Below are 13771 nucleotides of genomic sequence, written 5' to 3'. Positions count from 1 at the left end.
TTTTATTTATTTCAGAGAGGAAGGGACAGGGGGAGAGAGCTAGAAATATCAATGATGAGACTCACTGATTGGCTGCCCCCTACACACGTCCCACTGGGGACCAAGCCCAAAACCAGGCATGTGCCCTTGACCGGAATCGAACCTGGGACCCTCCAGTCCGCAGGCCAATGCTCTATCCACTGAGCCAAACCAGCCAGGGCGAGCTTAGACCATTTTAAAGTTCTGTTTTATTGAGAACCACGGAAGGTAGAAACTAACAAAGCTTTTCAAAGTCACCAAGTCCTCTTTCAAAGACGGGGAAGCGGGCGGCAGGGAGGGCTGCTCCAGGGCCCGCCCAGTGGCCTCCAGCCGCTCCCCCCAGCACAGCCTCCTCCGTGCACTGGCGCAGGGACGTGCGTCAGGGCCAAAGCGCAGGATGGGCCATACCTGCCTCGTTCAGAGGCGACCTGGCCTGGGCTCTCGGTTGCTCACACATGCAGACCCTCTGCCCCCTCACCCTGACCCGCCACGGGGTCCCCAGAGCCAAGAGCTACAGACCAGGCCAGCCTTTATTCTGTACAGAGCAGGGCCGTGGGCCGAGGCCCTTGATTCTCAGGCTGTGTCAGAAGGTGCAGCGCTGGGGGACCCAGACTGGACCCCAAAGTGACAATAAGTTAGGGGGGAAATTCTCAGGCTGTTGTCAGGCTGGAGCCAGGGTGTGGCGCCACGTGGGCCTTCCAGCTGCCCAGCTCAGCCCTCCCGGGAAGGCAGCTCTAGGACAGCACGCCTCATGCTGAAACAGAGCAGGGAAGAGACAGGGGGGCCACGGGTCAGGAGGTGGCAGGGGAGGGCTGTCCGAGGCGTCCCCAGAATCAGGGAGGAGAGGCTGAGGAGGTGGGGCAGGGACTTGAGGGAGGGTCAGGAGCCCTCAGACCCAGGGCAGGGCAGGCCCGGCTCTCACAGGTCTCACTGAAGCTCCTGCAGATTTTCATAATCTGGGGCACCCTCTTCCTCCTCTTCCTCTGCCTCCTGGGAACTCAAGGTGGCTGTAGGGGGAGAGGAGGTTGGTCTTCACCTCACACACTGTCCCCCAACCCAGGGAGCCCCCGTTCCCGCGCTCCGCTGGCACATACCAGCCTCAGTCCTCTCGGTGGGCTGCAGGTCCTCGGACACGTTCACATACTCCCGGCTCCCATCTGCGGGGACAGGTCAGAAGGAGGGACAGCCACACTGGGCGAGAGGGCAGAGGACAGCAGACCAAGGGGGACAGAGCCACAGAACGGCTGTGGGCACGGCCACACTGGCAGTGGGCTGGGGTGGCAGGGCCAGGGGAAGGGAGGGCACTGGGGGCACCGGCCACTCACCCAGAGACAAGTCGGCACTCTCCTCGCTCTCGGGAACGTTCACATAGTCCTCCCCGGACTCCACTGTGGAAAAGCAGCGGGGCCGGCTTACCCAGGGCCTCTGGGCAGACACCCCGGCCCGGCCCCAGATTCAACAAAACCAGCCAGGACTCCTGCTCCGATGCCCAGACACTGGCCCACAGCGGCCCAGAGGGAGGCGGGGAGGTGCCCACCAGCGCAGTCAATGGCCTGAAGGGCCAACAAAGGCAGTGGCAATGGCGAGAACAGGCAGTCTGACCAGAGCGGATGAAAGGGGATGCGACCGAGAGAGGAGAGATGGCGTGGGCAGCGCAGAGCGGCGGGGCTGGGAGGCACCTGTGGAGGGAGATCCCCCAGGGCTGGGCCCATCAGAGGGGCCATCGCCCGGCTGGCCCTTCCTCCCACTTTGGTCCTAGTCCAGCGGTTCCCAACCTTCCTAACGCCACGACCCTTTCACACAGCTCCTCACGCTGTGGTGACCCCCAGCCATAACATTGTTTTCGTTGCTACTTTGTAACTGTAATTTTTGTTGCTACTTCATAACTTAATGTAAATATCTGTGTTTCCCGATGGTCTTAGGCTTTATAGTCGGGACCCACAGGCTGAGAACCGCTAGCAGGGCCACCTAAGACCATCGAAATCAAAAAACACAGATATTTGCAAGACAATTCATAACAATAGCAAAATTACAGTTATAAGGTAGCAACAAAGATAATTTGTTGAAGGGGCTCTGTCCTAGCCCCTTCGGAGCACATCTTGCCACTGATACCATCTTGTTTCTCTGCGAGCATGTGGACAAGACGGGCTTGGGAGCCGGACGGCCCAGGCTCAGATCCAGTTTCACCACTAACTGACCTCGTAACCTCAGACCAGCCCTCCTGCCTCGCTGGGCCTCAGTTTCCTCGTCTGTGAGATGGGCTGAGTGACTCCCATCTCGTGAGGTGCTGCGCAGACCAAGGCCGCGAACACTGAGTGTGAGTGGTGAGCAGTGTGTGCTGCCGGCGTCTGGTAGATAAGCCAGCGCCGCCATCGAGCAGACGGGAGGCTGAGGCACACGCGGACGGGGAGGCTTCACAAGCTCACAGGCGTGAACTCTTAGCAGGGCACAGTGGGTGCTCAGTAACGTTAGCTTTTTCATCACGATTCTCCCTCGTTGGCTGTCGTATCAGAGGCGCCAGGAAGTAGCACAGAGGAGTCGGGGGACGAAGGAAGGAAGGAAAGCTCTTGGGGCAGACACTGTGGCGCTCAGAGAGAGGGGACAGCTGGGGATCTGGTGGCAGACGCGGCCAGCGTGTAGCAGGGAGGCCCGGGGCCTGAGCAGAGAGGAGCGTCAGGGACCCCGCAGATCACAGACCCGGAGGAGAACGCCTCCCAGGCAGGACGTGACCAAGCACAGAGGGAAGAGCAGCTCAGAGGAAACAGGAAGCAGAAGGAAAATTCCAGAAGCACAGAGACACAAGGAGAGAAGCGAACATCAGTATCCCCCAGGATTCACAAGGCGGCGTTGCCTCCGTGACCTAGAACAGGAAGCTGTGAGAAAGGAGCATTCGGGAATCAGGAGAGAGCTTTCCGACGGGAGGAACAAATGAAATAAAAGGACAGCCCAGGGCCAAGGAGGAATAAAGTTAAGGGAGTCTTGCAGACGATAAAAGGAGAAGACAGAGGAGAGGCAAAGGGGGCATTCAGGAGGCCGGAGCCGGAAGCCCACCTTTTGAAGGCCAGAGTGCTAGGAGAAGGGAAGAGAGAGGACAGAGGGTGGCAGCATCGCAGAAACGCCCGGAGAGCAGAGCGAGGGGCCGCGGTGGAAGGCCACTCACTGGAGAAGGCGCTGTCCCGCAGGCCGGGGTTGCTGGGCGCGGCGGCCGCGGGGACGGCGGTGCACGTGGCCGTGGCCGTGGCCGTGGCGGGGACGGTGTCAGGAAGCACCTCTCTGCGGAAAGCCAGGGGACGGGTGAAGGGTGAGCGCGGGCCGCGGCCCCGGCCCCTTCCTCCCAGCGGGCACTCACAGGTAGCCCTCGTTGTGGTAGTCCTCCTCATCGTCATCATCATCGTCCTCACAGGCCGGCTCTGGGGGAGGACACGGGGTCAGCCGGGCCCGGCCAGGCCCAGCCCCCCCCCCTGCCCCCTACCCCGGCCCCGGGGCCCAGACGCACCCTCGTTCTCATAGCTGGCCACGCTGTTGGCTACAGAGAGAGGGGGAGAGGGAGACTGAGCCGGGCGAGAGGGGGCACAGCCTCCGCCAGCCCAGCCCCGGGCCCCAGTGCCCCGCTCCAGCTTACTGCCGTCGGAGTCCTGCCGGGCGGACGGCATGCGGTGGGAGCCCCCTGGGGGCCGTGGGGATCGCCTGGGGGTCAAAGGCAGAGGTCACTCCTGGGACGGGGCTCTGGGGCCAGGGGGGCTGCAGCGGGGAAAGAAGGCCCCTATCCCAGGAGGTGGAGGGTAGGGAGCAGGACTTGGCGGCAGGGGTGGAGGGGTTACTTACGGGATGGGGAGCAGGTCTGGCTGGCTCAGGGGTGGACAGGAGGTCACAGCAGCCTGTGGCCAGGGGGCTAGTGTAGCTGAGGACACAGGACCAAGCTGAAGGAGTGACTCCAGACACAACGCCCCTTCCCTCAAGGCTCAACAGCGGCCTAACCCCCTGAGGCCCCTGTGCCCTGGACAGGCCTGAGGGAACCCACAGCCCTCCCTGCCCCAGCTCAGGTCCCGGCCGTGCGGGCAGGCCCCAGGCAGCCTGAACAAGGACACACACTAGCTCCCACGCCAGGACTCTCCCCCCACCCAAAGGGAGAGGGCCCTCCGAGTACTCACGAGGCCTCTTGATCACGATGCTACTCGGCAGGCTGGCGGGAGAGACAGCGGGTAAGGGACCAGGAGACGCCCCGGCCCAGCCCGCCAGGGAATGAGGGAGCTGCCCGGCCAGGGGGGCACTCACCTGTCAGGCACAGCACTGTCATAGGCGTCTGCGGAAGAGACGGCCGGTGAGGCAGGAAGGCAGTGAGGAGGGGAGGGTGACAGAGTCGGGGGCACGCAGGAGTTAAGGACAGTTAGATGAAGCGAGGCACCCCCTCCCTGTCCGTGTGTCCGGACGTCGGACACCCCACCAGCCCCCACTCACCGGGCAGCTCTCGGCAGCGCACGCAGAGTGCCAGCAGCAGCACCGCCAAGAGGGGCAGCAGCAGGAGGCCCAGCACCGGGGGCAGCAGGATGGCTGCCTCCATCTGCAGGACGGAGCTCGGACCCGACCTGCTGCTCGCTGTACCTCCAGCACAGAGCTGCAGCAGAGCAGGCGCTGGGCAGCGGGGCGGGGACCAGCGGCACCAGGCTGGAGCCTGGCAGGGGCAGCCGTGTCCTCCTTGGAGCACCTGGATCCCCGTCCTGCCCGGGACTGGAAGACCCTTGGCCCCAAGGCAGTCAGGCCGGGGCCTGGGCCGGAGTCTGGGGCACCAGCCGCCCTGCGCGGACCCTGCACCCAGGCCTACCTGCCCCTGGGCTCGGCGCCCGCCTCTCCTCAGCGCCTGCCCTCCCGCCTGCGGCAGGAAGCTGTGGTGAGCGCCGGGTGAGGGCAGGAAATCATCAGGCTCCTCAGCCGGCTGCACCTACCCCCTTCCCACCCCCACCCCGCAGTGGGAGAGCAGAGGAGGCCCGGGAGCCACCAGGTCCTCCAGGTCTGCTGGTCTCCGGACCAGGGCACTCACACCAGCGGACAAGGACTCGCAGCGGCAGGCGGCCAGCAGCGCCTCCACAGCGGGGGCCCCAGGAGGCGGCAGAGGGAGGCTGACACCCGCACAAGGCCCACCCCGCACCCCAGCTGGCCTCCCACAGGGCGGGCCCTGGGGGAGCAGAGGCGTGACTCACAGTCACAGGGAGCCAGCTCACTGCAGCCTCGCTCTCCCGCCCAGGAGCCCGCAGGAGTGACCACCGGCCTCCAGGAGCCTTGGGGCTGAGGGGGCACCCCACATTCCAGGGGAAGGGGGTCCTAGCACCCAGAGACTCAAGCAGGCAGGCAGGTTCTGGCTACAAATTTTATTCAGTACAAATAGCACCGAGCCCCGGGGGCTGCTGCAGAGGGGGGACCCTCCCGCACCCATCGCAGCCTGGCTGCCCGTGTAGTGTGGACCTGGAACGTGCCCAGGCTCCGCTCAGAAGCCGGGCCAGGCCGAGTTCGGGCGGGCGCTGCCGGGCGTGCAGGCAGCGAGACGGCCCTCAGATGAGCACGCTGGACACGGGGACCCGGGTGGAGCGGCCTCGCTGAGGCACCACGATGCGGTCGTCCTCGGGGCCGGCCTCAGGCAGCAGACCTGTGGGGAGGGTCAGGGCCAGGTCGGCTGGGCAGACGGACACCGAGCCTGAGGGACACACGGGCGGTGGGGATGGGGGGCCCAGAGCTGCGGGCACAGCAGGCAGCAGCTTGCTGCCAGGCAGACCCGGAGCGGGTGAGGGAGGCCTGTGGCCCGAGGGGCCAGGTCACAGGCCTGGACACATGGGCGGCCGGAGGCTGGCAGGAAGGCACACTGACCCTGCACGTGCAGCTGGGCCCGCCGGCGGTCGCCCTCGATGAAGATGGCGGTGCCCAGGAAGGCCGCCCCGCCCAGCGCGCCGACGAAGGCGCAGAGCATGAGCGAGAACTGCAGGGCCCGGAACTCGGACAGGAAGGAGGGGGGCCAGTTCCGGCGGAGGCGGTCGGACATCTGCGGGGAGACGGGAAAGGGAAAGCAGGAGAGAGTCTTGGAAAGGGCGCCCCAAACTCCAGAAGAACAGAGACTGGAGCCGGGGAGGGGAGGGTGTCTGGAGCCCAGAGAGGCCCAGGCCTCCTGTGGAAACTCACGAAGACAAATCCTTCCGTCCAGCTGAGGGCCCCGGGTGAGGGGTGCGGGGCCAGAGCGGGGCCTGACCTTCCAATGCCGCCCAGGCTCAGGCCCCTGGCCACTGCGCGCCGGCCAGTGCCAGGAACCCGGGTGCCCGGCCCACCCCCGCCCGGCCCGCGGGCAGTGCTCACCAGGCCGATGAGGTAGGGGCTCCCGGCGTCACCCAGCAGGTGGGCCAGCACAATCTGGAAGGCCTCGGCGGTGGAGCGCCTCGTAGGGATCACCACGTACTGGGGGCGGGGGAGACGGAGACACACACACACACACACACACACACACACACACACACACGGCAAAGGTGAGGCCAAGGCTTCAACCCACGCAGAGGTCAGAGGTGAACCCCCGCTCAGAGGTGTGCGGGGGTAAAGGGGATGGCAGGCCAGGCTATAGGCCCATCTGGGGCTGGACGGCGAAGTCACTCTGGGGCCAGGTGGGGTAAAGGCCAAAATTCAAGGCAAGTGAAGCCTCCCACCCCGCTCCCTGCTCCCAGCAGCCCTGGGACGACCCACCTACTCACCAGCAGAATGTCTGCCACGATGGCCCAGTTCATGGACAGCAGTGTCTCCCCAATGAAGATGAACACCTGGGGACCAGGAAGCAGGGTTGAGCTCGTCACAAGAGCAAACACATGGAGGCCCATCCGTTAACTCATTGGTCCTCACACACCACATGAAACAGGAGCCACTACCATTCCCCTTTACAAACGGCGAAGCAGCACAGAAAGGTTAAGTCACTTGCCCAACGTCACACAGCTCGGAAGGGCAGGACCCGAGATTCAGAACCAGGCATTCCCGCTCCAACGCTGGCTGTGCACCATGCTGCTGCCCCAGGCCTGCCCCCGCGCCCCCTCCTTCCCCAGGGCCCTGCCGGCTACTCACGTAAGTGGCCACGATGCTGCCCCGGGCACAGGCCACGGACAGGAAGAGGAAGGGCGCGGAGCCCAGGAGGCCAGCGGCGCAGACCAGCGGGTCAGCCCGGGGGTTGGCGTGGCGGAGGCGGCGGCTGACCTCCACGCCCAGGCCCACGCCCAGCACACCGGTCACGCAGGTGATGAGCCCAAAGACGAGGCTGGGGGCAGAGGGAGGGACATGGGGCGAGTCTGTCCCCCCAAAAAGCCCCCGGGCCTCACTCCTACGGCCTGGAGAGGAGAGGGACCCCAGCACCCTCACAGCCCAGGTCTACCCGCACAACCGCCCAGGGTTCACCACGTTCCCCCACCGCCTCCCAGACCGGGAACAAACTCCGGGAGGAAAGCAGCGTGTGGGACTGAGACTCAGACGCTCCTGTCTGGGCCTGGGTCACCCTCTTCCCACGCCACCCCTGCCCCTGAGGCCCCCGTCCCGGCCCCCGGTACCTGTCAGAAGAAGAGCAAGAGTCTCCGGGGAGACAGGGCGGCGTCTCCCCCAAGACCACGCGGGAGCGCAGCAGGAAGGCGGGGGCCCAGAGCGCCAGGGAGCCCGTGACGAAGGCCACGGCGGTGAAGCCGAGGGAGGACAGGACGAAGCTCGGGCTGCGTCGGCGGGAGGAAGGGAGGAAGTCAGACCCCACTGAGGTCCAGGTAGCTCAGTGGTCGGCAAACTCATCATTCCACAGAGCCAAATATCAACGGTACAACGATGGAAATTTCTTTTGAGGGCCACATTTTTTAAACTTAAACTTCTTCTAACGCCACTTCTTCAAAATAGACTCGCCCAGGCCGTGGTATTTTGTAAAAGAGCCACACTCAAGGGGCCAAAGAGCCGCATGTGGCTCGCGAGCCGCAGTTTGCCGACCACGGAGGTAGTGGACTCTGTTCCCCCTTCCCGGCTGACTTTCTGAGGTCAGGGCACTGGGTGTGGAGGCTGTCCTGGCTCCCAGGATCTGGGCCTGTAATTCCAGCAGCTGCCACAGGGGGTGGTAGTGACTGAATTTCTGGCTGATATTGGGCCAGGGGACTGGAAAGAAAATGAAGACCAGCTGGATGGCTCAGTAGGTTGGCGCATCTCCCCCATATGCCTAAGTCATGGGCCCGATCTCCAGTCAGGTCCCACACAAAACGCAACCGATGAGCACATAAATAACTGCAACCACACATCCATCTCCCTCCCTCCCTCCCTCCCTCTCTCTCTCTCTCTCTCTCTCTCTCTCTCTCTCTCTCTCTCAAAGAATGACGACTCCCACATAAACTTCAGCCCAGCTGTCATGGCCAGGGCCTCCCTGGGGATCTAAGATGTGGGGTTGGGATGGAACCGGACTCACTTTCTAGCCAGAGCCCGCAGATCCGCCCGCCACGAGGTGGGGTTCAGGGGAGGGGAGTCCGAGTGGCGCTCCACAGCCCCCCGGGGCGGCTCCCGCACCACCAGGAACAGCAGCAGCACCGCCACCACGCCCAGGCCAGGCGTCACCTGCGGAGAGAGGCTTCAGGACGGGCCGGCAGAGGCACGCTCAGCCCTGGGCCGGGAGGAAGGGGAGGTGTGTAAGGGCGACTCAGGCCCCCAGACCTCACCCAGGGGGTAAGTGCCTGCTCCAGGGAGGGGGGGCGCCTCTGGGGCCACTCCCATTCCTGCAAGCCTGACTGCTCCGCCCTCGGTAGTAGCACCCTAACTTTCTCTGGGGAAACCACACCCCCGACTTCTCTAAATCCACGTGGTTCAAGTGGGGAGCAGGGCTGTAACCCAGACTTGGCCAACTTCCCAGCCTGGGGCCTGATTCCATGAGGGCAGGCATGTGACCACGTTCACCTAACCAGACACCAATGGACTATTGCTCAAGCACTCGGGGCCACGTGCTCGGGAACAAAGGTGGCAGAGAGGACAGCAGAGCTCAGGAGGGCGGCCGCATGCCTGTCTGTGGGCGCCTGGAGCCGGCTGTACCTGCCGCTCCCCCTCCTTTCCTTTCTGAGAGCCAATGCCATCCCATTTGGGTGCCTGCACTTACAATGGGCTCCGTCACCTACAACCAAGATTCTGTCGAGCACATGGCTGGTACGGAGGGCACCCAGGCCTGCAGGCTTGGCAGAGCAAACGCTGCCTGGACATGGGGTGTCTGAAAAGAGGGGGAACCGGTGAAGGTGTTGCTGACCTCCCCCCAGGCTGTGACCAGACTCACCCTCAGAGCCCAGTGCCAGTCCCCAGCCACGTCCTTCACTTTGGAGCCTGCGATGTAACCCAGACCACTGGGGCGGGGCGGGAGAGAAGGGACAGCCGGTCATGCCCAATGCCAGGCCCTCTGCCTCCCACAGGCAGGCCCACGCCCTCTCACCTGCCCACTGGGATGGCGAAGTAGAACACACTGAGCATCCGGCTCCGCTGGTCTGCCACGAAGAGGTCAGCGATGAGCGTGGGCGCGATGGTGGAGTAACTGGCTTCCCCGACCCCCACCAGGCCCCGCGTCAGGAGGAGCAGCCAGAATTGCTGGGGAACGAGACGGGGGTGGGGGGTGGCACCCCACCCTACAGCCAGCCTCCCAGCCAACTCACCAGCCAGTTGTGGGGAGGTGGCAGGGGTGGTGAGAGAGGCCAGGGTTTTAGAATCAGAAAGCCCTGAGCTTGCATCCTGGCTGTGACTTTGAGAGAGCAACGTAACCTCTCTGAGCCTCAGTTTCCTAATCTGGAAAAGGGGGTAACAACTTCTTCACGTAACTACTGTGAGGACTGGATAATAAAAGATCTCCTCCTTACCTTGTGCCCAGGAGGTGCAAAATAAACCTTACTTTCTCTCTCGCCTACCCCTCCCCACCGTGTATCACCATCTTAGGTGGGTTTCACTGTCTAGCGAAGGCCCCCCAGCTAGGGGGCGGGTACCATCACCCAAGGAGTGTGCCGTGAGTGCCTAGAGCGGAGGACAGCGTCCGGGGCGGAGAGGAGGACAGACGGGGGAGAGATTAAAAGAGCAAAGCAGCAGGCAGGAGGAACACCCGAAGGAAGGATGGCGTCACAGAGGGTAGAAGAGCTGCCGGAAGGAAGAAGTGGGTCAACAGAGCCAGAGGCTCCCAGGAGGCCTAGTGAGAAGAGGACTGGGAAGTAGGAGCTGCATTTAGCAACCGAGAGGTCCCTGTTGACTTTGGCAACAGAGGGAGCAGCTCGGCGGGCTGTGCTCAAGGGCGCAGGCAGAGGAAGTGCGGGCAGACGAGAGTCTCTCCTGGGCTGCTCCTTCACCCAGACGGGGCTCAGTCAGGGCCGCTCAGGAAGTCTGGCTGGGAAGGGGAAGGGGAAGGGGAAGGGAAGGGGGGCAGAGGGCGGCCCAGGTGAGCCTTGTCCCCGGGGGAGAAAGAAATGCCAGTGTGCAGTGCTGAGTGGAAGGAGCCATGGCCGGGGGGTGATGGAGAAAGGCTCTGAAAGGAAAGGGGGAGGACGGGGCGGGCAGATTCAGTCAGGCAGGCAGGGGGAAGATGGCAAGGACCAAGGAAGATGCCAGGACTCCAAAGAGCAGAAGCAAAGACTGATGGGGGAGTGGGGGCCGGAAGCGGGAGCCATCGTGGGACCTCACCTCTCTGGGGATGAAGGACGACCCCAGCGTCACCAGGGACCAGAAGGCAATGCCCCCGCACATGAGATACTTCCGATTGTACCTGTCACCCAGGTAGCCAAACACTGGTGCCAACACCATGTAACTGGAGATGAACACTGAGGGGAAGCAGAGAGTCACAGCCAGCCCCCGCGCCCCTCCCCCGCCGGCTCAGGGCGGTGAGCGGGGGGAATAACTCCCCACCCAGCAACTGTCCGAGCCTCCTGCAGGGCCAGTCCAACCCCACGCTCAGGGTCTTCCAAACCTTCCACCTCGGAATGGACGGACCAGCTGACTCATCCCCTCCTCCCACCCAGCCAAGAACAAAACCCACACCCCATCCCACTGCCCACACTGCACCCCGTCCCAGGCCCTCACTGCCCCCATCCCACTGCCCACACTGCCCCCCATCCCACTGCCCACACTGCCCCCATCCCACTGCCCACACTGCCCCCATCCCACAGCTCACACTGCCCCCATCCCACAGCTCACACTGCCCCCATCCCACGGGCCACACTGCCCTGTCCAACCTAACCGCCCCCACCTCTCCCACCTCACGCACATCCTGTCCTTTCTCTGCACCCCACTGGCCCGATGGCCAACCTCAATACCAGCTTAGGTTTCTGGCAATGGCTGTCATTTCTCTCTAGAACATTCTCTCCTCTCCCCTGAGCTTCACAGAGCTTAGCAAGCTTAGGCTCCAGCTCAGACACTTTTCCAGCCACCACACATGCAGTCTTTACCGCATCTACCATGTTTTCACATAACGCTATTCCTACACAAAGTTGTCTCAGGACCAGTGTGGGTTTTATGGCCTGGGGCCCCCTCAGGCTCAGCAGAATGTCAGCTCCGTGAGCACAGGCACTGCCTTATTGAACCCGCTGTGTTTCCGTTAACATCTGGCCTAGCTCCATGGACATGTGTTGGGTGAAAAAGCAACTGGAGCTGCTTTCTTCTCCAACTCAACGACTCTTCAGACCGTGACCTATGACCCCGTTCTCATTTCCCTAGACCTTGCCTCAGACACTTCCAGCCCCTCATCGGCCTGGACTGGAGCAGAGAACATTGCGAGACCTGGACTCAAACTCCTCTCCTGCCTCTCGCTTGTGGTGTGGCCCGGGGTCAAGTCTTAGCTCTTCTCCAGGCCTCCGTTTCTTTATAGAAACGTGGATGACACTATCCACTTCCTCTACCAAACAAGAATAACGTCTATCCCTCGGCTGATGGAAGGCTCTGAAGACTTAATGGGCATAAAGGGTCTTGGACAAGTTTTGAGGGTGTCACCACCACTCCCTCCATAGTAGGTGCCCAGGAAATCAGCGGAGGAGGGAGGGGAGGGAAAGGAGCTGGCCCTGTCTCGCCCTCTCTCACAAATCCCCCAGTTCTGAACAAACAAAGCTCACCCCTCCCCTTCCAGACACCCTCGCCCGCCATAAGTGTTCTCAGAGGGGGCCTGCACACTCCACAGGCATCCGCTCACGTAATCCTCCCCAGGAGGGGGTCTGGGCGGTTACTGGTTCCATCGCACCCACAAGGGAAGAGCGAGGTTGGGGCCTTGCCTGCCATCACCCTGTGAGCGGCTCGCTGACATGTAAGTCCGGGTTTGGCTTCACCCTACACTAAGCGGCTGCTCTTCCAATGAGGGAGCTAACGAACCCAAACGCTCAGAGCAGCAAGGGGCATCCCTTCCCCTCGCTGCGCCCCCACGCCCCCGCCCGTGCAGCCCCTGCGGGGGACAAGAAAGGGAAAGCGGCTGCTGGGCGCCAGCGGGGTCTCCGCTCACCGGTCTGGATGAGGCCGGAGCTGCTGTCCCCGATGTCGAAGAACTGCTCGATGTCCGGGAGGACGCCTGGGGAGGAGGCTCAGGATGGGACCCGCGAGGCAGCCCCACCGTGGGCCCCCCTCCTCCCGCCCCCCGGCCCCCAGGAGCCAGTACCGGCCACGGTGAAGCGGTCCATGTAGTTGAGGAGGTTGATGTAGCACAGCACGGCCACGATGAGCGCCGACTGGGCCGCCGACACGCCCGTGATGCGCTGCAGCTTCTCCGGGTCCGGGACCTCCGGGGCCTCGGCCTTGGGGTTCGCCAGGGAGCCCGGGAACCCCGGGGCGCCGGGCGCCGGCCCGTCGGCGGTGTCATCGGCCTGGCTGAGGAAGGGCTCGTGCTCGGACCCAGCCATGGTCCCGGGGCCGCGCCCGCCCGCGCTCTGGTCCCACCGGCGATGCCACCTGCGGGGAGAGGAGGCGGGGAATGAGGCTGGAGGGAGCCCGGGCGCCGAGGAGGGCAGGAGCCGCCCAGAGCGCGGCTGGGATGGAACCCGGGCCCGCCCCGCTCCCCGGCCCGCAGACCCCGCGCGGAGGGGGCGCGTGGAATCGGGTGACGTCCGGGGAGGGCTGAGGGGGCCGAGCAGGGCCTGACCCGCCCCGCCCCCCAAGGGGAGCCACCCTCACCCCGGGCAGGAGCCCCCTACACTGGCTGCTGCTCAACCCCAGCGCTGCAGCACGGCCGCCGCCATGATGCCGAGAAGCCGGTCATGTGACGACGGGGCAGGGGCTGCGGCCGCCGCCGCGTGCGAGCCGGTGACACATGACCCGCCCCCGACGGCCGAGGCCGCGGCAGCGCATGCTCCCAGGACTGCGCCTCGGGCTCCCGCCCCACGTGACCGCCGCCTGTTGCCTGGGTGACCGGGGAGCGCGTCTCAGGCTCCGCGGGACCTCGGCGCGCGGGAGCACCTCTGCCGCGGAGACCGCCGTCCCAAAGGCAGGCAGAGCTCCAGCAGCTACCACGAGGGGGCGATGGAGAAGAGGGGGCCACCCCAGAGCCATTAATAACCAGTACTCCTATGTGTGACACCCTGCCCCCACCCTTTCTCCGCTTTCTGGTCCTCAGCCCTCAGTTCCTGAGACGGGCTGAGTAGGCACCTGGAGGAGCGGTAGGCATCCCCTCCCCATATGCGTCCTGACCCTTGAGGGCCAAGGGCATATATGTTGGTACAAGAAGAGGTTCAGCCCTAGCCGGCTTGGCTCAGTGGATCGAGCATCAGCCTGCGGACTGAGGGGTCCC

The 13771-nt window shown here is 64.0% G+C and overlaps 2 protein-coding genes across 4 annotated transcripts; both read right to left on the bottom strand.

Moving 5' to 3' along the window:
- Nucleotides 1–211: 211 nt before the first annotated feature.
- On the bottom strand, nt 212–5098 carry LAT (linker for activation of T cells). The gene is given in 12 exon segments (XM_045572429.1): nt 212–772; nt 941–1025; nt 1113–1175; nt 1344–1406; nt 3179–3291; nt 3368–3468; nt 3471–3544; nt 3641–3705; nt 3844–3919; nt 4170–4201; nt 4294–4321; nt 4477–5098. Coding segments are annotated over 11 exon segments (798 nt in total). The 5' UTR covers nt 4580–5098; the 3' UTR covers nt 212–772; nt 941–945.
- A 271-nt stretch (nt 5099–5369) lies between these two features.
- Nucleotides 5370–13300, bottom strand: SPNS1 (sphingolipid transporter 1 (putative)). 3 transcript variants are annotated; one of them, XM_036412928.2, is made up of 13 exons: nt 13159–13300; nt 12647–12936; nt 12494–12559; nt 10693–10829; nt 9467–9618; nt 9314–9380; nt 8465–8610; nt 7581–7736; nt 7105–7294; nt 6744–6809; nt 6358–6456; nt 5878–6049; nt 5370–5659 (listed from the first exon to the last, which is right to left on the bottom strand). In XM_036412928.2, exons 2-13 carry the CDS (start codon nt 12885–12887, stop codon nt 5565–5567), a joined length of 1587 nt encoding a protein of 528 aa, XP_036268821.1. In that variant the 5' UTR covers nt 12888–12936; nt 13159–13300; the 3' UTR covers nt 5370–5564. The 3 variants fall into 3 exon arrangements, with proteins under 3 accessions (XP_036268821.1, XP_045428383.1, XP_045428384.1); XM_045572427.1 differs by having other exon boundaries at nt 13179–13275; XM_045572428.1 differs by lacking the exon at nt 10693–10829.
- Between the last annotated feature and the right edge of the window lie 471 nt (nt 13301–13771).

The sequence above is a fragment of the Pipistrellus kuhlii genome, unplaced genomic scaffold, assembly GCF_014108245.1.
Source record: "Pipistrellus kuhlii isolate mPipKuh1 unplaced genomic scaffold, mPipKuh1.p scaffold_m20_p_48, whole genome shotgun sequence".
NCBI lineage: Eukaryota > Metazoa > Chordata > Mammalia > Chiroptera > Vespertilionidae > Pipistrellus > Pipistrellus kuhlii.
Note: the sequence above shows the minus strand (reverse complement) of the source record. Positions and strands in the feature narration are given on the sequence as shown.